Below are 24,313 nucleotides of genomic sequence, written 5' to 3'. Positions count from 1 at the left end.
AGTTCAATACAGATAAGTGTGAGGTGTTGCATTTTGGAAAGTCAGATCAAGGTAAGGACTTTCACAGTGAATAGTAGGATCTTAGGGAATATCATTAAACAGAGGGACCTTGGAGTTCAGGTGTGTGGAACTCTACAAAGGTGGGGTCATAGCTGGTTACGGCAGTGAAAGAGGCTTTTGGCATGCTGGCCTTCATCAGTCAGAGAAGTTATGCTGCAGTGGTACAGGATGCTGGTGAGACCACACCTGGAGAATTATGTTCAGTTTTAGTCACCTTGCTATAGGAAAGATGTATTAAACTGGAGAGAGTGCAGGAGAGATTTACAAGGCTGTTGCCAGGACTCAAGGAACTGAGTTATAGGGAGACATTGGACAGGCTAGGACTATTTTCTTTGGAGTATAGGAGACGGAGGGCTGATCTTATAAAGGTGTATAAGATCATGAGAGGCAAGGTTAAGGTGACTGCACTCAGTCTTTTTCCCAGGGTTGGGGAATTGAGAACTAGAGGGCATAGGTTTAAGTTGAGAGGGGAAAGATTTAATGGGAACCTAAGGAGCAACATTCTTCTTTTTAACACAAAGGGTGGTATGTATGTGGAATGAGCTGCCAGAGGAAGTGGCTGAGGCAGGAACATTGACATATTTAAAAGGCCATATTTAATTGGACAGAAATCTGGATAGGAAAAGTTTAGAGGGATAGGAGGCAAGTGCAGGCAAATGGGGTTAGCTTAGATGGGCATTCTGGTCAGTATGGACCAGTTTGGGCTGAAGGGCCTCTCTCTGTGCCATTAGATCCCATGAACAGATTTAGGTTGCTGCAAATAAAGGGGTCACTACAGCCTTGGTTGGTAGAGGGGAAAAAAGACAGAATCTAGGGACACACTATCTGATGATTCACTATCACTTGAACGAGTGTCATACTTCAATATTATGTTTTTTTTAAATACACAATATACAGTTTCCATTTATTTTTTAATTTTGTTTTATTGATATGTATCTGAAGGGAAAATCAACATACATGAGTTGAAATGATTATTTGGTTCAATTACAAAGTCCAATCCATAAAACTATTATACCAAATTACAAACACACAACTTACTTCATTTTACCATACAGTCTGTGAAGTCAGTAACATAATGCTTACAGCGTTGGACTCCATTTTTCTGTCGTGATGAGGAGGGCTGTTTTCTGTTGAATTATTGAACTTGTGTGGTACCCAAACCGACCGCATTGGCATAAGCTGAAAGGATTTCTATTACTTGCTTTGTTTCAAGGGTCACACGAGCTTCTGTCAGCCAGTCTCGTGCCACCCTTCTTGGTTCCCCACGCAGTTGGTTGACAAATTTAGCTGCCAGCTCTAGGTCGCCATGTTCAATGCAGAATGAAGCATACGATAACAGTCTAAATGTGTCCAGGTCGTCAGGGTTAAGTTCCTCGGGGGGCTTTAATACGCGGGGCTCCATTAATAGGAAGGACTGCAGGTAGGACAGGAAATATTGATAGAGGCTATTTCTCGTCTCATCTATCATGGCCACACGCCGTGCTATTTTCCGTACTGCATAAAACCGATGACGTAATGCCTCCTCACTGTATACACCACGGGAGAGACATTCTTGAGGAAGAAATTTAACTAAGGCCTGTGTAAACTCATCATTTCCACAGCTATTCGTAATAGCTTCTAGGGCCTTCTGTAGAGGTTCTGTTGGACTATCACCAGAGGCCGTTTTTAGTGTGTATTGCAGAGCTTCTATGGAGAGCCAAAGTTGATGTGCCTTTCTAGCCTCCTCCTCAGCAATTGCATGACCTAAAATGAAGCAACATTCATAGTCAACAAAAACACTAAGCTTTCAGTTGTGGATATATATGGAATATATTGTTTGAGAAAATGAGCAACAATGATACAGCTTGACTCCTATTTTCTAGTTCAGTGCTCTTTCATGTGATAAGTTCGGGAACACGTTTGATTGCTTACTCCTAATCATACAAACGTTCAACTTGCATAAATGCAAGAAAACATACCAAAGCACTTCACAGAAGCACTCCAAAGCAGTATATGACACCGACCCTTGTAAAGATATTGTCGGTCAGCTGACTAAAAAAAACCTACTTCTTTGACCAAGGTCAAGTAATGTCTTAAAAGGAAGTAAGGCAAGGAAAAGAGGTCTGGCGAGGCTATTTCATGGCTTGAGGCCCAAGCAATCGACGGCATGGTCACCTAATGGTGAAGTGATTAAAATCAGGAATACACAAGAGACTGGAATTAGGAGAAGGCAGATATCTCAAAGAATTGTGGGCTTGGAGGAGATTACAAAGATAGGGATAAGGTGATGGAAGGATTTGAGGACAAGGATAAGAATTTTAAAACCAACAACCCAAAGCCAATGTAGGTCAGAAAGGACAAGGTGACGAGCAATCTGAACTTGGTGCAAGTTAAAACCTAGACAGCAGAGTTTTGAATGACCTCAGGTCTAGAGGGGAGAATGTGGGAGACTGGTCTTGAATGCACTGGAATAGTCAAGTGTGGAGGTAACAAAGGAAGAAATCAGCTTCAGTAGTAGATGAGTTGAGACAGCGGTGAAGTTATGGTGTTGGCAAAAGGCAATCTTAGTGATTGCAATAATATGAGTTCAGAAGCTCATCTCAGGATCAAATGTGACCCCACAGTTTTAATCTCAGACTGCTGCCAGGGAGTAGGAAGAAGTCAGTACTCAGGGAACAGAGTTTGCAGAGGAGACTGAAAACAGTGGCTTCAGTCTTCACAATATTTAATTGGAAGAAATTTCTGCTCATCAGTACTGAGTGTCAGATAAACATTCTGATAATTTAACAACAGTGGGGGAATTGAGAAAAGAGTTGGTGAAATAGAGCTAAGAGTTGTCAACATTCATGTGAAAACTAACGTGTGGCTTTGGATGATGTTGCTAAGGAACAACAAATGGATGAGAAATAGAAGGGGGTCAAAGAGAAGCCATTGCAAGTGATTCACTGGCTAAGATCAGATGGATTAGAATGGAACCAGATGAGACCAGCCTCACATCTGTTGCACAGCTGGGTGAGAATGGTGTAGTCAACTATGTCAAAGGCTGTAGATAGGTCAAGAAGTCCGAGAAGAGAAAGTTTACCTGTATCACAGTCAAATGGGATGTCATTTATGATTTTGATAAGAGCTGTTTCAGTACTGTGACACAGGAGGAAACTTGATTGGAGGGATTCAAACAGAGTTCCGACAAGGTGGGGACAGATTTGGGAGATGAGAAGATGTTGAAGGATTTGGGAGAGGAAAGGGAGGTTGGAGATGATGATAATTTCTTTGTGCACAGCTCTTTCTCCAGCTTGCTGTTAAAAATTTAGAAAGTAATTGTGTATGTTTTCACTGCAACATTATTTTTGCTTTTTACTTATGATAGGGATTGGGCATCTTGAATCAGTGCATGACCAGCAAGGTAGTCCATATCTCTGTTGTCACTTGCCTTTTACTTCCGTCATACTCCTCAAACTCTGGAGCATTCTCTGATCCTCTGCTCTTCTGCTGCAGCTATTTACATATCCCCAGATATCCCCAATTTTGACTTGTGATTTTTTTTTCAACAAGAATACAATATATACCAATGACAATAATGCCATTACACCTGAGGCCATTTCCAGCAGTGGGTTGACAAATGCCAAACAGCCTATATGAAGTGGGTGCAGGGATTAAGTTTAAGAAACAAATTATCTGGGAAGAACTAAAATGGTGACTCTTCACCCATAATTTTTCTCAGAAAATGCTGAATGCATCTCAGCAAGTGTCTTGTAAAACTCAGGCAAAATATTTGCTAATGACAAGTGATCACTCACTTTCCATTGCTTGTTCAATACCCTTCAACCTGGAATAAGCTGCATTCATGTCCAGTGTGAAATTGTCCAGTTGCTCCTGAGCCAAGCGTCTGAATTCAATCTCGTAGTCAGATATCTTCTGTTGCAACTCCTGAAAATAAAAACAAATGCAATCAAGTAAACTAAAACTTAAAATTAGATATTAAAAATGCACTGAACTGCCCTTATCTCAACTTTAATTGGCCACAAACACATTATTTTACTCAAGGTTGGAGCACAAATGCAAAAAGAATCAGTGATATTCTTCCCAGAGTGAAATTGTGTTTTCCAGAGAATGAGAAATCTTTGATGTGATTGTCAAAAGTGAGAAATGTGCGTGTGGTCACACAAGCAATTTCTTACCCAAAGTTACTAAATACTGATATAGAAACCTTTCAGAGGAAATCAGGCCCCTTTTTTGTAACTTGGGAGCAACCAGACATAATATGAAGAGCAAGCTTTGGCTAGCTTTGAAGGTTTAATTATTTTATTTTGTCATAAGTGGTTTAATATTCAGTGTACATTTTACCTCCTGATATTTTCCTTTGATTTCCTGTTCCTGAACCTTCAGTACCTCCCTCAGATGATCAGTGTGAGCAGCAGCTTGTCTGCGTAACTGGGTCCGCATCTCAGCCTCCATCACTTCTCGTATTTCTTCTGCCTGAATTGGAAAGAAAATTGTGCTCAATTGAGTTTAGTTTGACATTTCTTGCCTTCACTGCCATCACCTTAAAAATAGAGTAGTCTATAACACAGCTGATATCAACGTTACTCAACAAAACATACAGCTGCAGCAGTGCAAAGGTGACCAGGTTAGTATTCTTTTCATTTAGAGGTTTAATTTTTCTTTTGCTATGACTCTGCAATTGTTGACTGCAGCAAAACCATTGTCTCACTTTTTCCTTTATCTTCCTCTGCTTCAAATGTGTATCGGCATGGTGGCATAGTGGTTAGCACTGCTGCCTCACAGCGCTAGGGATCTGGGTTTGATTTCCAGCTTGGGTCACTGTCTGTGCAGAATCTGCACATTCTCCTTGTGTTTGCGTAGGTTTTCTCCAGGTGTCATAGAGTCATAAAGGTTTACAGCAAGGAAACAGGCCCTTCGACCCAACTTGTCCTTTTTTAAAAAAACCTCTAAGCTAATCCCAATTGCCCACATTTAGCCCATATCATTCTATACCCATTTTACCCATGTAACTATCTGAATGCTTTTTAAAAGACAAAATTGTACCAGCCTCAACTACTACCTCTGGCAGCTTGTTCCAGACACTCACCACCCTCTGTGAGAAAAAACTGCCCCTCTGGACACTTTTGTATCTCTCCCTTCTCACCTTAAACCTATGCCCTCTAGGTTTTAGACTCCCCTACCTTTGGGAAAAGATATTGACTATCTAGCTGATATATGCCCCTATTATTTTATAGGCCTCTATAAGATCGCCCCTCAGCCTCCTACGCTCCAGAGAAAAAAGTCCCAGTCTATCCAGCCTCTCCTTATAACTCAATCCATCAACTCCTGGTAGCATCCTAGTAAATCTTTTCTGCACTCTTTCTAGTTTAATATTATTCTTTCAATAACAGGGTGACCAGAATTACACACAATATTCCAAGTGTGGCCTTACCAATGTCTTGTACAACTTCAACAAGACATCCCAACTCCTGTATTCAATGTTCTGACTGATGAAACCAAGCATGCCAAATGCCTTCTTTACCACTCTAGTTACTAGGGTGCTCCAGTTTCCTCCACAGTCTGAAATATGTACTGGTTAGGCAAACTGAGGGAGAATTTAGCACAGCCAATGTACCCAAACAGGTGCCAGAGTATGGCAACTAGGGGATTTTCACAGTAACTTCATTGCAGTGTTAGTGTGACACTAATAAATAAACTTTCAAACTAAACATATCCAAGCTCATTTCTCTTTCCAAAACTGAATCCAGTAAAACCAGTCATTCATTATTCAGCCTCTCAGTTTATGGTGAGATCTATTAATATAAAAACACATGGGCATAACTTATATCAATTTTTAAGTTTCAAATCTCCTTTTGGGCTCCACTATGTATCCTTTCAGCCTCTCCTCCATCCTGTCTTATACATTGAAATAAATGCTTCACATATCCAGGCTATTCCCTTCAATTATCTGTCTGTAAAAGATATAAACCTTCAAAGCAAAACAATAAAATGAGGAAATCACACTGTTTGGACAGTAGCGTGATCAGGATGGGAGCTGAAACATTGCTTAAATCTTCAAGTCACAAAAGTTTTTTAAAATACAAAACTATATTTTGCAAACTGCTCCTTTTTTCATTCATTCATGAAGCATGGGCATCACTGGCAAGGCCACCGGGAGGAGGGTGACTTACTCCTCCATCCAGCCTAATCTCCAATCAAAGAGAGACTCAAACAACAGTAAACCAAAGCACTCAAACTTGCACTCAGGCCCTGCAGCCAACAGGATACTACATCCCCAGGAGAACCAAGTCTCAAGGAGGAGTCGTCCAGAAGCCACCAGAAGGGGACATCTTGGGAGAGAGTGACCTACTCCCCCACCCAACATACCCTCCATTTGACCTGGATGAACACAGTTACCACTGCCTTAACCTACTCAATTAAGCTAAACTAGGAATAACAACACACCAGAATAAGGGCCAACAAGCCAAGGATACTTACATCACTCTTATGCATTGAACAAAGCAAACTGTCCTTGTCTCCAGGCACCCCAGAGGTGCTACTTAGGCCTCACCATTAGCGAGATTTTAACCATTTCCCCTCTTCAAAGAAAGCCTAACAACAGGATGATATACCCACCCTACATTCCATGAGCTAAGTAATCACCATACTACCTGCAAAAAACTAGCAAATATAGACGACCAACCCAAGAAAGGCTAAGTGTTCAAGGATTAGCCAAACACATCCAGGCATACACCAGTACATACTTCCCCCTACTCCAACACCATCAGAGGTGCCAATGACAGAAAAAAAAAAGTATTTTCCAGGATACATGGACCTTCAAAAGGAGACAAGTAAGGATCCCTTAATCCCAAAATAACCAAAGTACGAAAGAAAAACACGACATCAATAGTTCTTAAGGGGGTTTTCCTCATCCACAATGAGGTCTTAGAAGGCCATACTAACCGCTCCTATACCAATCCACCTATCTGCCACCTTGCTGTGGCACAATTCGTCTTATCTATAAATAAAGGGTACCAAAAATATACTCCCTCCGCAAATGCAAGGATTACAGCACAGAAAAACAGATAAACTGCACAATCCTCACATCGTACAACAAACTCAGCACGCCCCCTAATAGAAAGGAGACCTACAAACAATCCCCAAACAAGGAAATATCTCCATATGGAAAACATTGAGACGCAAGAATTAGAATTTGACATAAGGCTGAAGCATGGTAGCCAGACCCCCTTTACTCACCCTAATCCCCCGCTACCACACATCCAAACCAAGACTGAATGCAAACAGTAATGCACATTAAACTAAAGCCTGCCTCATTCCACCATTGGAGCACACCAGTGGATGAATACCAAAGAGAAAAACAATCCTGATTTTCATAGTGTAACAGGAAAAAACAGGCAACAAACATCTCCGTGCTCATATATCACACACCCATTTCAGGCTAAAAGACAATATCACAAAATCAGGAGTATATATCACAAGGGAACAAAGTTCAGGATTAATTACGAACTGCAAGATAAGACCCATGGAGATACAAAAAGCCAAAGCCACGATAGGATCATTAAGGAACATTCAGGATCCATCCAGAGTTTCATCAAAGCTTCTGTACCTCTGCCATATCACTATGCCAAAGCCGTGATAAAGAGAAACTTAGGCCCCAGGAGGTGGAGAAGACCAGTCTGGCTACCTCCACCCCTCTTGACAAATACTGAGGACACGACAATGAAAGACAGTGGCTTGAGTCTTCGAATGATGCCAGGTCTTGAAGACTGCATACGATGTGATCTATCAAACCCAAAATGCCCGAGGAGCTTACAGTACAGTACATAAAGAAGGGTTATTTGGCCTAGTTCTTTAGAAGAGCAGTCTTGCTTAGCTCCACAACCTGACTTTTTGTCAATACCTCTGCACATTCTTCGTGTTGTCTTTTAAAATTTATTTACAGTATTCCAGTCTCTGACAATTCAGTGAAGGAGTTGTTCCTCATCCCCCTTTTAGGTCTAGTGTCAATGATTTTGCATCACAACCACTAGTTCTCCAGAGTGAATTTTTTTTTCTTTATCTACTGTATGAAAATTGCGCATCTCAGAATCTTCCATTCTGTCGTCTCTTAACCTGCTCTCTTCAAAGGGGAAATCCTGTTGTTCCCACCTAGAACATGGTGCACTAGCAACAGGTCACCCCCGATGTGTCATAATAGTAATCTAAATTACTGCTGCTCTGACTATTACAATTCTCTGCAATACATTCTGAAAATTTAAGAAACTATACTTTATGATGTCTGCAGATTAGTGGCTAGTAAAACACATGCAGAACTGGGCTTGTGTCGTACCTTTTTGTCCCTTTCAAGGAGGATTTCTGATCGATAGTGCTCCAGGGCTTTTGACACTGCTGTTTCCAAATTTTTCTTGTGCTCCAGTTTCTGATGCTCAAGCGCAGTTTCAATGCGTTGCTGCTCCCGCACATTCCGTTCTGCTAACTCTCTGTTCAGCTGGTCAATGCGACGGTGGGCATGGGCAATCAATGAGTTAAGGTCATCAGTGGTCAGGTGGCCAGCTATAGTTTGGAAACACCATTAAACAAAGAGCATGTAACAAGTATACTCTGGAGAACAAACCATTCATTTGGGATATACAGAGTGTATACAGACAAAATGTTTTACAGATTTAAAATGTCAATTATACAATTGCATGCCAATTATTCCACATGCAGCAAGATATATGCATTTGCACAAATCTCGATGTAGCAGCTCACATTTGAAAACTCATACCTCAGGAAATGTTATTTACACATTAGCATTAAGGGGGAAAAAAAAGCATAAAATAAATATTTTCTGGGATCATGATATTTTAAAATATATTTTCACTAAAGTACTATCTAAATATATTAAGAGTAATTAGATTTTGTAAGTGAAAGCATTTTGTATATTTCCTTTGAGAAAACACTCTGGAAAAGCATGAGAACCTACATTTTGGCCAAGTATCACAGACTGTTAGAGTGCAGCAAGTGGTCATGTGCATCGTCTCTGCTTCAGCTCGCCGATTGAACAATTTCCCTTCTGCCTTCTTCCCATAGCCCAGTATACAATTTCCCTTCTGCCTTCTTCCCATAGCCCAGTATACACTTTCCTTTTCAGATAAGTCGTATTCCCGTTTGAATGCCTTGAATGAACCTGCCTCCATCACACCTTCAGACAGTGCATTCCAAGCCTTAATCACTCAGTGTGAAAAGGTTTTCATGTTTCTTTCGCCAATTACTTTAAATCTGTGCTCCCTCCGTCTTGATTCTTTCACAGTGCGAACAGTTTCTCCCCATCTACCTTCGTAATCTTGAACATCTCTAGCTAATCTTTCAAACCTTTGAGGAAAACAGTCCTAAGTTCTATCTACATAACTGGAGTTCCTCATTCCTGCATTCTCTCTAATGGCTTCAGATCTTTCCTAAAGTGCCGCTATCTAGAACTGGATGCAATACTTCAGCAAGACTGAACTAGTGTCTTATAAAAGTTCAAAATAGCCTCCTCGCTCTTGCTCCTTTTAATAAAGCCTAGGAAACCATATGATTTATTAACTGCTCTCTAAACCTGTCCTATCACCTTCAATGACAAATGTACACATACACCAAGGTCCCTCTGCACCTGCATCCTTTTAGAGTTGTACCTTTTATTTTATATTGTCTTTTCATGTTCTCCCTGGTAAAATGCATCACTTCAAACTTTTCTGCACTGAACTTCATACAAATGAGAGTTTATCTTTCCATTCCACCAATCTGAACATTTTATTTTGAAGTTCTACGCCAGCCTCTTCAGAGTTCACAATGCTTCCAAATTTCAGAAATTGTGAAATTGTGCTCTATACACCAAAGTTTGTCATTAATGTACATCAGGAATAGCAAGGATTCCAACACTGACTCCATTACAAACCTTCTCCAGTCCCCCAAAAAAATCCATTAACTACTGCCCTCTGGTCCCTGACACTCAGCCAATTTCACATCCATGTTTCTACTCCCCATTATTCCATGAGCCATAACTTTGTTCACACGTCTGTTGTGCAGCACGGTATCAAATGCATTTTTAAAGTCCATGCACACCACATTAACAATAATGCCCTCTGCCATTTCTTCAAAAAACTCCAGGAAATTAATTAAGCACAAACTTCCCTTAAAAAATCCATGCTGGCTTTTCTTAAGCAGAGTGGATATTTCTCCTTTTTGGGCATTCTAGAACAAGAGGCCATAGTTTTAGCCTAAGGGTTGGCAGATTTAAAACAGAAATGAGGAGCAATTACTTCACTCAAAGAATCATCATCTGTGAAATTCTCACCCCCCCACAATCCAAAGACGTGCAGGTTAGGTTGATTGGCGATGGTGTACTGCCCCTTAGTGACACGGGGACTAGCAAGGTAAATATATGGGATTATAGGGATAGAGCTTGGGTGGGAATATTCTCGGTGCAGACTCGATGGGCCAAATGGCCTCTTTCTGTATCGCAGGATTCTATCATGCTATTCTATGAAATTGCACTGAATGCTGAAACACTGAACCAATTTGAGGAGATAGGTAGGTTTTTAATTAGTAGGGGGCAAAGGGTTTTGGGGAGTGGGCAGGAAGGTGGAGATGAGGCTGAGATGGGATCAGCCACGATAGCATAAAATGGCTCAAGGGGCTGATTTGCCTACTCCTGCTCCTAGTTCTTAATTAACCCACATTTGCTCACATGATTATTAATTTTATCCCGGATTATTGCTTCTACAAGTTTCTCTGGCAAAGTTAAACTGACTGGCTTGTAGTTTAGCTCGTTTATTTATTAGTGTCACAAGTAGGCTTACATTAATACTGTAATGAAAATTCCCTAGTTGCCACGCTCCGGCGCCTGTTTAGGTACACTGAGGGAGAATTTAGCATGGCCAATGCACCTAACCAGCACATCTTTCTGACTGTGGGAGGAAACCCACATAGATACAGGGAGAACGTGCAGACTCCGCACTGACCCAAGGTCGAAACTGAATCCAGGTCACTGGTGCTGTGAGGCAGCAGTGCTAACCACCGTGCTGCCCTGGTAGTTGCTGGGCTTATCTTTTTGAACAAGGGTGTAACATTTGCCATTCTCCACTCTGACACCATTGCCAAAAATCTAAGTAAGACTTAAAAATTATACCAATGCCTCTACAGTTTCAACTCTGTTTTCAGTATCCTTGGATGCATCTCATCTGATGTTGGTGTTTCTTCAACTAAACTACAAACAACCAATGTAATACTGCCTCAATATCTATTTTAAAGCTTTTTAGTGTATTAACCATCGCCTCTTTCACCGTGGCTTGGGTAGCATCTTCTCCCTTGTTACAGATGTGTGGAAAGTATCCACTTAATACTTCAGCTGCCTTCTGCATAATCCCCTTTTGATGCCTAATTTGCCCCACTCCTGCCTTCATCACGCTTTTACTATTTATATTGTTATATATATATTTCTCAAGGGCAACTAGGGACGAAAAAAAAATGCTGGCCAGCCAATAATACCCATGTCCCACAAAATGAATAAAACAAAATACCCATTGAAGATTTTGGGATATTCTTCCTTTGCTTCTCTTATTTGCTTTCGCACTTCACTTCTGAACCTTCTATATTCCACTCAACAAATTTAAACCTTTTTTTGAGGATGTAACCAGTGGGATAGATAAAGGGGAACCAGAAGATGTCACATACTCAGCTCTCCAAAAAACAGTTGATAAATTGCCACACAAAAGGTTATTAGGCAAAATAAGGATTCATGGAGTTGGGGATAATATTTTAGTATAGTTGAAGGATTGGTTAACAGATAGAAAACAGAGAGTGGGTATGAATGGTGCTTTTTCAAGTTGGTAGACAGTAAGCAGTGGAATGCCACAAGGATAAATGTTGGAGCCTTGGCTATTTAAAATCCATATTAACGATCTTGAAAAGTCAAAGCAATATAACTAAGTTTGCTGATGAACATAGTTAGATGGAAACACAATCTGTGGGGAGAACACCAAGAAACTGACAGGTTAAGTGAGTGGATAACAAGATGACAAATGGAGTACGGAAGTGCAAAGTTATTCACTTTGTTTGCAAAAATAGAAAAGCAGAATTTTTTGTTTTAAAAGGTTTGAAATTTGTATTTATTGAAGTTGAAAGAGTCTTGGGTGTGTTTATGCAAGAATCATAGAATGTGAGCATGTAACTACAACAATCAATTAGGAATACAATAACGCCTTGGTCTTTATTGCAAGGATAAAGGCCATGTGCACAAGAATAAAGAAATCTTGCTACAATTGTACTGAGTTTTGGTGACGCCACATCTGGAATACCGTGTGCAGTTTTAGTGTCCACATTTAGGAAGGGATAAACTTGCATTAGAGACAGTACAGTGAAGGTTCACTAAATTGGTCTCTGGGATGAAGTGGTTATCCTATGATGAGGTTGAGTAAATTGGCCTACTTAGTCTAAAATTTAGAAGACTGCAAGGCAATCCCATTGAAGTATCAAAATTCTGAAGGGGCTCGATAGGACAGACACTGTGAGATCGTTTCCACTGGTCAGGGAATCTAAACACGGAAGCACAAAGGATTAATTATTTAGGACCGAGATAGGGAGAAATTACTTCAAAAGGGTTGAGAGTGTTTGGAATTCTTTACTTCAGGGGACTGTGGATGCCCCATTGTTGAATACATTTAAACCTGACAGAGATTTTTGGTCTCTCAGGGAATTAAGGGAAGCAAAGTTGAAGCCCAAGATCAAACAAAATTGTACTGAATTGAGGAGTAGACTCAAGGGGCCACATAGTCTACTCCTACTTCTTGTATTTGTTTATTAGCACACTTTTTCTTCATCTCTATCTCTTTTGTCATCCAGGAGCTCTGCACTTGTTAGTCCCACCTTTTCCCTTTGAAGGTATATACCTTGACTGTACCCAAATTGTCTCTTCTTTTAAAGATAGCCCTCATCTTCAGCCATCATCTTTCCTGCCAATTTTTAATTCTATTTCATCGGTCCAGATCCATTTTTGCCCCCATTAACAATAATCTATGGTAACTGCAGCAGCAAGATAGAAATCAGATGTGTATTATTCACCACACAAAGGCAACTAAAAATCATTTCAAGGTCACATTGGTTACAAAGCAAAACGGCATAAATTCAAATTGTTATTAACCTGAATATTAGACAAAAGTGACATGTGCACAAAAGACAACTTAAGACATTAGAAACGGGAATTGGATCCAAAATAGAATTCATATTAAGGTAGCTTTTCATTTTGGAAAATGTATTACTTTATAATCAGCAAAAGTGTGTTACTTTCCTTTGCACAGGACAATAAATGTAAAGATCATGATCCAAAGTCTGCAGGTTCAGTATAAAAACAGAAAATTCTGGAAATACTCAGGAGGCCAGACAGCATCTGTGGAGACCAACAGCATCATGTGCTGGATTTTCAGGGCTGGAAAGAGTCTATGGACCATTTGAAAAAAAGACAGATACAACACAATGTCAAGATTCCCACTCCCATTCCTGGCACCCCAGCCTTTCCTAACTCCCTGCACTTTACATGGAGTCTAGTCAGCTTCTCAAGGACTCATGGTTCATAACCCCTCAGAGGAAGCATAGTATGCATGTGGGGAACAGATCTTACTCATTCTCCCAAAATGCCAAATCATCTACCCTCACCCACCCCAATGGATACCCTCTATGTCGCTTGAGACACTTTCACCTGAGGACTTGCATTCAGCCAGGAAACTTAACAACTCCCAATGAATCACTTCTAAGATAGTAAACATAGGCATAGAAGATAAGAGCAGGAGGAGGCCATTTGGCTCTTCGAATATGCTCTGCCATTCATTACGATCATGGGTGATTATCCAACTGCATAATCCTGCTTTCTACCCATAACCTTTGATCCCATTCATCGCAATGATGAAAACCCAGCCCAATGTTTCTGGCCAGAGTTCTGATGAAGCCATCATCGACCTGAAACATTAACTCTGTTTCTCTCCAAAGATGCTGCCTGCCCTGCAGCAGCAAGATAGAAATCAGGTGTGTATTATTCATCACACAAAGGCATCTAAAAATCATTTCAAGGTCACATTGGTTACAAAGCAAAATGGCATAAATTCAAATTGTTATTAACCTGAACATTAGACAAAAGTGACGGTGCACAAAAGACAACTTAAGACATTAGAAACGGGAATTGGATCCAAAATAGAATTCATATTAAGGTAGCTTTCATTTTGGAAAATGTATTACTTTATAATCAGCAAAAGTGTGTTACTTTCCTTTGCATAGGACAATAAATGTAAAGATCATGATCCAAAGTCTGCAGGTTCGGTATAAAAACAGAAAATTCTGGAAATACTCAGGAGGCCAGACAGCATCTGTGGAGAGCTGAATATTTCCAGCTCTTTGATGTTTTTAGTTCAGATTTCCTTTAGGTATCCTGCTAGCTTGTCTGCCTAGTTAACAGGTCCTTCTAACACGATACATCATTTTGGATGCAATCTTACCAATATAATGGTATGCTAAGGAAAGTAACTTCACTGTGTATTGTGGATTAGAAGTATGAAGTGTCCTGAATTAATGCATGTCACTGTAATTCTGGATGCAAGAACTCCAAGCTATCAAGTCAACAGTTAAAGTAGCTTCTTTATTTGGCTCTCAGCAAAATTTTCAACAATAATGCCTAGGTTCCCAATTTTGTTGTCAGTGACAGCATCAAAAGCTGTTAATTCTTATAATAACCAGGGACTCTTACACCCATGGACCAGTTTCCTGGCCTGCAAGTTCCAGTCTACCACTGTTTCACAATAAACAGCACTTTCTTTACAAATTATAGAAATAGAGCAACTTTGAATAATAAAAACGTAAATATATTCAAAATACTTTGCCACCTCTTTCAATTTAATCTCACAAACATTTCAATACTTTCTATACATTTTTTAAAAAACTTTTTACAGTTTCCATAAATTCTCTATTTTTTTTTGGAAACCCAAACAGTTTCCTTGAGTCTAGTTGGATTGGAAGTGGAGGAGGATCACAATACTTCCCGATTTACAGTGACAAGGATTCAAAAGTCCCTCACTTTACTGCGAGTTCTTAACTATGTAGGGATTTCACATTCTGATAAAAATAGCTAAAATGCAGTTGGTTCATAAAGAGTATACAACAAACTAGCCAGACTCACCTAGATCAGATACTTCTGCAATGAAAAGGGTGGGAAGAATTAATACAGGTTGACAAGAGCACCACTATAAACTGTTACGATGTAAATGAGAGCACACACTAAACATTCACATCAATAAAAAGCACTTCATTTTTTTAAGAACATACAAAGCTTCCAAATTAGTTAAGAAAGGCAAGATATATTTAAAAATGAGATAAAGAGGAATGTTAACTCAAACTTAACAGAACAGGATACTAAAAGCTGCATAAATTAATATCCATCCATAGCTAGTTACCATTGTTTACACCAGCAAGGCCAACAAGAAATCTCCAACCAAGTTGCAAAACTTCAACTGCAATACACACTAAATTTAAAAGAGAATTCTCAGAATGCGAACTTTTTTATTTTCTATTTGTTCAAGGGATGCAGGCATCGTTGGCAAGGTCAGCATTTATTCTCCAACTCTAAATATCCTTGAGAAGGTGGTGGCAAATTTCTTTCCCAAAAGGACATTAAATGACTAGTTGAATTTTCTGGTGACTTTTACTGGTATCCATTTTTTATTTCTTTTCTTCTTCTAAATTGAACTCAATTCCTCAAATTATCCATTTGTATCTGAAACCACATCCTCCAGATTATTAGTCCAAATTACTGGGCCACTGGTAGCATGACCACTACATTACTGGGCCGAGGCCTACATATCTCATTTGTCTAAGCCTAGGCACAGATTGGTCAAGGCTTAGAGATCTCACTGTTCTATACAGTGTAAACAGAAATACTGCGCAGGTTTAACCAACTAAAGTCACATAGTTTATTAGTACCGGGTATGTGAAAGATTCTTCTCCGGCCACTGAGTTCCTACCAGTCAATGTAAGGGCTGAAGAGTTATTTGGACTGGAGTGAGAGGAACCCCAACATCATTGACAGATGACTAATTTCAGAATTCAACATGAGCTATGTTAGCTAGTCAACGATCCTGAAGTAATGCCAATCAGTCTAATACAAGCAGTTGATTACCAATTTTGCTCAGGGTCTACCCCAGTCTGATCTCTGATCAATGTCATGTCATCCAGAAGCTAAGAGCTACTGTTAACCGATACCATTCCATAGAGGAATGTAATTTGTTTATCATTAGGCAACTAACCATTAGGTGTTCCAGCCTTTCTCGGGGCAAGTCAATAGAAGTCCTGAACAACAGGGTTCACCACATAACCTGGGAGTGCATTACTGCCACCTTGAACCCAGCACCAGTTCAAGGTAAGCACTACAAATCAATAAAGGCAACACCAAATAATGGATAGATGAGCTTATATTAATTTACTAAACCTCTAAGTAACATCTCCAGAGTTGCCATTTCAGCTTATCGAATGGATGTTTGTCTTAAAGTGGAAATAGGACCAACATGGAGAATTTGCTTGTTGTCTTTGATATGCTACACATCCAAGTGGAATGCCACATATACAAGACACATTCAACTAAATAGGTCCTCATTTCTACAGGTCTATGGCAAAGTATGTGCCATCAAATAATTACTCCACTGTAAGACTGCCATGTAACAGGATTCAAGTTGACTTGAGATCTCCCTTCCTTAGTGGAATATGAAATGGAATATGAAATACGAAAGTAAGAAAATTAGTGCCTCAGCAATGCAGAGCTTAGGTCAGATTAACTGGGAATTGAAATATTGAACTTCTAGAAAGATTTACTGGTCTCAAGAGGAGGTATAGTAAGATACCAGGACTTTAGGGGTTAAATTAGTCACTCTCTCCAGTATTATTGTCCTACAACCAGAAAGATGGAAGATGAACTAGATAGATCTTGTTCATTTTACATCAAGCAATTCCTGTGTTTCTAACTGAAGGTAGAATGTAAGAACACAAGAAATAGGAGCAGGAGTAGGCCATCTAGCCCCTCAAGCCTGCCCTGCCATTCAATAAGATCATGGCTGATCTGAAGTGGATCAGTTCCACTTTCCCGCTTTCTCCCCATAACTCTTAATTCCCCTGTCTATCAGAAACCTATCAAGCCATGACTTAAATATATTTAGCGAGGTAGCCTCCACCACTTCAACGGGCAGAGAATTCTAGAGATTCACCACCCTTTGAGTGAAGAATTTCCTCCTCAACTCTGAACTAAACTGCGTCCTCTCCCCACTTATCTTGAGGATGTGTCCTCTAGTCCTGCTATCCTTTCTAAGCGGGAAGAATCTCTCTACCTCTACCCTATCCATCCCCTTCATTATCTTATACGTCTCTATAAAATCTCCCCTGATCCTTCTAAACTCCAACGAGGACAGACTCAGTCTATTTAGTCTCTCTTCATAGTCCAATCCCCTCATCTCCAGTATCAGCCTAGCGAACCTCCTCTGCACTCCCTCCAAGGCCAATATATCCTTGCGCAAGTACGGCAACCAAAACTGCACACAGTACTCCCAGCTGCGGCCTCACCAGTACCCTGTACAGTTGCAGCAAGACCTCCCTACTTTTATATTCTATCCCCCTCGCTATAAAGGCCAACATTCCACTCACCTCCTTGACTCCTTGCACCTGCAGACTGGGTTTTTGCGACTCATGCACAAGGACCCCCAGGTCCCTCTGCACCGTAGCATGCTGCAGCTTTTCGCCTTTTAAATAATAATCCCTCCTACTATTATTTCTGCCAAAGTGGATAACCTCACACTTGCTAATATTATACTCCATCTGCCAGGTCCTCGCCCACTTGCTCAGCCTACCCAGCTCTCTCTGCAGACTTTCCACACTCTCCACCAATTTGCTTTTCCACTCATCTTCGTGTCATCAGCAAATTTTCTCACTCTATACTCAGCCCCCTCCTCCAGATCATCTATATAAATGGTAAATAGCTGAGGCCCCAGCACCGATCCCTGGGGCACTCCACTAGTCACCAACTGCCAACCAGGATAGCACCCATTGATACCAACTCTCTGCCTCCTATTAGACAGCCAATCCTCTATCCACACTAACACCTTACCCCCAACTCCGCGCACCCTAACCTTCTGTAGCAACCTTTTGTGAGGCACCTTATCAAACGCCTTTTGGAAATATAAAAACACCACATCCACCGGTTCCCCTCTGTCTACCGCACAAGTCACATCCTCATAGAAATCCAATAAATTCGTCAAACATGACTTCCCCTTAACAAATCCGTGCTGCGTCTGCTCGATCAAACCATTCTTTTTTAGGTGCCTCGCTATTTCTTCTTTGATGACGGATTCTAGCATTTTTCCAACTACAGACGTTAAACTAACCGGCCTATAATTCCCTGCCTTTTGTCTGCTACCTTTTTAAACAGCGGCGTAACATTAGCCATTTTCCAATCTTCCGGCACTTCCCCGGAGTCCAGCGAATTTTAATAAATAATTACTAAGGCATCCACTGTCACCTCTGCCATCATCCTGATAACTGGATGCATAAACTTGGTTTATATTTCCAGCAGTTTAGAAGATTGAGGGGATGATTTAAAAGTCACTAAAGATCATGGATGCTGGATCAACCTAATTCATAGAGACTAAGATTGATATATCTTTGTTAGATAGGGACATCAAGGGATCTGAAGCAAAGTAAATAGAGTAAACAGACTACCCATGATCTAACAATGGTGGAGCTGCCACAAGTATGCTACTCTTGTTACCAAGTTTCTATATTATGAAATATTTCAACAGGCAAGTTTAACAGAAATCATGTTGCCCAATGCTATGCTTTCATTAAACAGAAAAACATTCATACCAACCACATCCAATATAAACAGCATGATTTATTTAGAAGAAATTTCTGCTTTAGATGTTCTAAAAAATTTCTTTGTAATTAAAATTCATATAGAATCCTAAATGATGAATTAATGCTGCAAAGTTAGCATTGGTGTAAGCCATTTTGGATTTGCATTGCATTAAACAGCTAACTATACACTAGATGTTAGGATCCAAATTAATTCCAAAATAGGATGAAATTTTTCCAAAAAGTCTCACTCCATTTTCAATGTCAAGTAGGGAGTCTAGACTCTGCGTTCAGGTTACATTGGCAACATAGAAATCTGCTTCAAACAGACTAGAGTTGCAGTGCCAATTCTATCCCAAGATGGATGCTGTCTATGCACATATGCAGTTCCAGTCCAGCAAATTTTGCCTTTTCATGCATGACTCGTAAATGACAGTGTCTGAATTTAGTTCAACAGACCCTGACAATTTTGAATTTTGGCCATTGACCACCCAGCTCAAAGAGTTATTGATAAACCATGTTCTCTCACACATTTAGTAACTGATAACAGCTATTAACAGAAATTTATATTCACATCCATGCATCGATTTATTTTTGTTACTGCCATTAACTTTTTCTCATCCCTATCTCGGGGGGATTCATACCAATGCATGGTGTCGCTGGTTTCAAAAGTCATAAATACATTTTAGTGACTTCTTTATGTGTGAATCTAGACAGCAACCGTCTTAAGATTTCTGATCTTCAGCCCACAAGTACATGTTCTGATGGGAACTTCTGGATATCAGTCAAGACTTGGAACCATGGCTGACTTTCACCATCCTAGCCTTTGCTGATCATCCCTAATTGCCCTTGAGAAGGCAGTGATGAGGTAGCTTCTTAAACTACTGCAACCCATCTGATGTAACTAGAGCAATACTGTTAGGTAGTGTATTCTGGGATTTTGACCCAATGACAGTGAAAGAATGGCAATAGAGTTCCAAGTCAAGATGGTGTTTGGCTCGAAGGGGATCTTGCAGGTGGTGTTCCCATGCCCTTGATGCCATTGTACTCTAGGTGGTAGGGGTCCTGGGTTTGGAAAGTAGCTTGGTGAATTGCTTCATTGCATTTTTTTAAAAAGGTGCACAGTGCTGCCATCACCCTTGAAGCCGGAGGAAGTGAATGTTTAACATAGTTGATGGGGTGCTGATTAAGCAGTCTCCTTTATCCTGAATGGTAGAGCTTCGCAAAGCATTGTTGGAGTTGCCAGTGGTAGATATTCAATCACACTCCTCACTTATGTCTTGTGAGAGGTGAACAGGCTTTGGGGAGTCAAATGGTGAGTTACCGCCTCAGAATTCCCAGCCTCTGATCTGCTATTGTAGCCAATGTACATGTATGGCTGGTCCAGTTAAGTTTCTGATTAAAAATTATCAAAAAAAACTAAGGGAGGGTGATTTTTTAAAGAAAATAAACAGGCTTATTAAGCCAGAGTGTATCAGATACTCAAGGTTATTTGACAAGTATGGCAGCAGCCATGCAGACCGTCTTCCGTATGTACACTGTGGTTGAATCTGTTTATTGTTCTGTGGTTAGGCTGATGCTAGGGGATCAGCAGTTTCTTATCTGTAATTCACAAGGTTCTGTTCTCTACTGTTCAACTCTCTTTTCAACCTGGTGTTAATGAAGAATATATCTCTTACTGTACTTTGTCAGCACTTTCTCAAACATACATCTGTATTAATGGCAACACTTCCTTCCTCACCCATTTTAAACTTAATTCACATGATAGATTAAAATTGTAAGAGTCTATTGTTTACATACAGTTAACTACTCCACCAGCTGTGTTTTCATGCACAAGTGGTTTGTCTTTGCATAGTAAGTATGTTTGGCTTTCAGACACTCTCTCTTGCCTGACTACATTTACTCCAGCCCCATTCCAATTAACCCTTCATACTTTCTACTCATGGCAAGTTATTCTAAGTTAGTTAACACCTTACTCACCCCCACAGATAGCACAAAGTATGTTTTTTAAGGGTCCAACATTTGCTGTTAACAGTAATATTTATCTTCGTGTTTCAGCATCATCAAGGCATGTTTCAAATTAACTAGAATTATTTTCTTTTTAAATTTGTTGATAATCTTTCCATATTTCATTAAGGGAAGCTCATGGGAATAAGATACAAAATATCACCAGGCGATCACTGGAGTTGTTCCAGTCACTGTCCATTTACCTCACCTGGCTTCCGTGGTCTTAAAAACTGTACAAGAGCACTGTTACTACACCAGTAGGAAATTTTCCACTTCTAAATCAGCTGGTGTTGCCTGGGGGCCATGCATTAGAGGTAGTACAGCAAAGCTTCTACTAGATTGTTCCTGAAATGAGGGGATTGTCCTATGGCCAGAGGCTGATAAATTGGGTCCTTCTGGGATTTAGAAGAATGAGAAATGACATAGTTGAAACATAAGATTGTGAAGGGATTTAGCAGGGGAGACACAGGAATTGTTTCCCATGATTGTGGAATCTTGATTTAGGGCCTCAGTCTCAGGATAAGTAGTTGATCATACCCATCATGTATGTGCCAGCTGTTTGCAAGAATAATCCAAAACTACCCTGTCACCATCCTGCTCTCTCCCTCTCCACATCCCTCTACCTTCCTCCACTTCATAAGAACATAAGAAATAGGAGCAGGAGTAGGCCACCCAGCCCTTCGAGCCTGCCCCGCCATTCAATAAGATCATGGCTGATCTGTCGTGGCTCAGTTCCACTTTCCCGCCCTCTCCCCATAACCCTTAATCCCCTCTCTTATCAAAAACCCATCAACCCACGTCTTAAAAATATTTAGCGAGGCAGCCTCCACCACTTCAACGGGCAGAGAATTCCAGAGATTCACCACCCTTTGAGTGAAGAAGTTCCTCCTCAACTCCGTTCTAAACCGCCCCCCTTTTATCTTGAGGCTGTGCCCCCTAGTCCTACTGTCTTTTTTGAGCGGGAAGAGTCTCTCCACCTCTATCCTATCCATCCCATTCATCATCTTATAAGTCTCAATGAGATCTCCCCTCATTCTTCTAAACTCTAACGAGTACAAGCCCAGTTTATTCAGCCTCTCCTCATAGCTCAACCCCCTCAACTCCGGTATCAGCCTAGTAAACCTCCTCTGCACTCCCTCCAAGGCCAAAATATCTTTGCGCAGGTGCGGCGCCCAAAACTGCACACAGTACTCCAGCTGCGGCCTCACCAATGCCCTATACAGCTGCAGCAAGACCTCCCTACTTTTATATTCAATCCCCCTCACTATGAAGGCCAGCATCCCATTCGCCTTCCTGACCACCTGCTGCACCTGCAAGCTGGGTTTTTGCGACTCATGCACAAGGACCCCGAGGTCCCTCTGCACCATCGCCTGCTGCAGTTTTTCGCCCCGTAAGTAATAGTCCTTCCTACCATTCTTCCTACCAAAGTGGACCACCTCACACTTGCCAACATTAAATTCCATTTGCCATTTCCTGGCCCATTCGCCCAGCCTATCTAGATCCTTCTGCAGACTCTCCACACCCTCCGCACAATTTGCCATTCCCCCTATCTTGGTGTCATCAGCAAATTTCGACACCCTACACTCAGTTCCCTCCTCCAGATCATCTATATAAATGGTAAAAAGCTGAGGCCCCAGCACCGACCCTATTTTAAAATGCAATAATTTCTGTAACAACTACTAATTCTGGCAAAGTAGTCCATGTTCCTTGTGACAAATTTCTCATGCTGTGACACCAATGAAGCAATGATAAATCATTCCTTTCCAAACCTTCATCAGGTTCTGTAAATGTTGGCAGATGAAATCAATGAATGAGCAATGAATACAAAGAGGACCAAGTTCTTGGGCTTTCAGAGCTGTACATGACTCCATGGATACAAGTTAGACAAGGGATCTGTTTTGGGGCCACTGCTGTTTGTCATTTTTATAAATGACCTAGATAAGGGTGTAGAAGGATGGGTTAGTAAATTTGCGGATGACACTAAAGTCGGAGGAGTTGTAGACAGTGAGGATGGATGTTACAGTTTGCAGAGGGACATAGATAAGCTGCAGAGCTGGGCTGAGTGGTGGCAAATGGGGTTTAATGTGGAAAAGTGTGAGGTGATTCACTTTGGAAAGAGTAACAGGATTACAGAATATTGGGCTAATAGAAGGACTCTTGGTAGTGTCGACGAGCAGAGAGATCTCGGTGTCCATGTGCATAGATCCCTGAAGGTTGGCACCCAGATTGATAAGATTGTTAAGAAGGCGTACAGTGTGTTAGCTTTTATTGGTAGAGGGATTGAATTTCGGAGCCGTGAGATCATGTTGCAGCTGTACAAAACTCTGGTGTGGCCACACTTGGAGTACTGCGTACAGTTCTGGTCGCCGCATTATAAGAAGGATGTGGAAGCATTGGAAAGGGTGCAGAGGAGGTTTACCAGGATGTTGCCTGGTATGGTGGGAAGGTCTTATGAGGAAAGGCTGAGGGACTTGAGGTTGTTTTTGTTAGAGATAAGGTTTAGAGGTGACCTAATTGAGGCATACAAGATGCTCAGAGGATTAGATAGGGTGGACAGCGAGAGCCTTTTTCCTCGGATGGTGATGACTAACATGAGGGGACATAGCTTTAAACTGAGGGGTGGTAATTATAGGACGGACGTCAGAGGTAGGGTCTTTACTCCGAGGGTAGTAAGGGCGTGGAATGCCCTGCCTGCAGCAGTTGTAGACTTTAAGGGCATTCAAATGGTCATTGGATAGACATATGGATAATATTGGAATAGTTTAGGTTAGAGGGTCATTAGATTGGTTTCACTGGTCGGCGCAACATCGAGGGCCGAAGGGCCTGTTCTGTGCTGTAATGTTCTATTTTAGTTTCTGGTCTTGCTCAAGACTTATTAATTCTACACTCACACTTTCAAGCTCAGTCCAAGTTAAGTAACCTGATTGTGTATCCAATTCTTCAAGGAAGTCTTAATTATGTTCCCACCCCACACCCTCTTAAATTGTTTCCTAAATAAACATAAGTTCAATTCCCAACATTAAAACTGAAATTTACACTTTATTAGCTCATGGAAAGCATGAGAAAATAAATTAAAAGTTTCACAAACCTGGCTGTACATGCCGCAGAAACAAAGGTTAATGTTATTAATAGACTCTTTTACTGCTTCTTACTACAGATAAAAACACCTTGCTTTGTTGCTGCTTTGATTATGTGTAAACTTCTTTTGATGCAAATACTTTCATTAAAGCAAATACAGCTGTAAAAATTTTCTACTGATCTTCAAAGAAACAACGGCAACTTGACTGAAACCTTTAGCGTCTTAAGGGGTCTTGACAATGTGGATGTGGTAAGGATGCTTCCTCTTGTTGGGGAAGCTAGAACCAGATTA

The 24,313-nt window shown here is 40.7% G+C and overlaps 1 protein-coding gene across 2 annotated transcripts in view; it reads right to left on the bottom strand.

The window, feature by feature from the left end:
• Positions 1-963: 963 nt before the first annotated feature.
• The window catches only part of immt (inner membrane protein, mitochondrial (mitofilin)), a 57,621-nt gene continuing 34,271 nt past the window's right edge, over positions 964-24,313 (bottom strand). For both annotated transcript variants that reach the window (XM_080198300.1, XM_080198376.1), the window contains 4 exons: positions 8,372-8,595; positions 4,384-4,515; positions 3,837-3,966; positions 964-1,803 (listed from right to left, as the gene is read on the bottom strand). In XM_080198300.1, coding sequence (XP_080054426.1) covers positions 1,196-1,803; positions 3,837-3,966; positions 4,384-4,515; positions 8,372-8,595 — 1,094 coding nt within the window. In that variant the 3' untranslated portion in view covers positions 964-1,195. The remainder of the gene's footprint in view (positions 1,804-3,836; positions 3,967-4,383; positions 4,516-8,371; positions 8,596-24,313) is intronic.

The sequence above is a fragment of the Carcharhinus amblyrhynchos genome, chromosome 1, assembly GCF_965287045.1.
Source record: "Carcharhinus amblyrhynchos chromosome 1, sCarAmb.v2.hapA, whole genome shotgun sequence".
Taxonomy (NCBI): Eukaryota; Metazoa; Chordata; class Chondrichthyes; order Carcharhiniformes; family Carcharhinidae; genus Carcharhinus; species Carcharhinus amblyrhynchos.
Note: the sequence above shows the minus strand (reverse complement) of the source record. Positions and strands in the feature narration are given on the sequence as shown.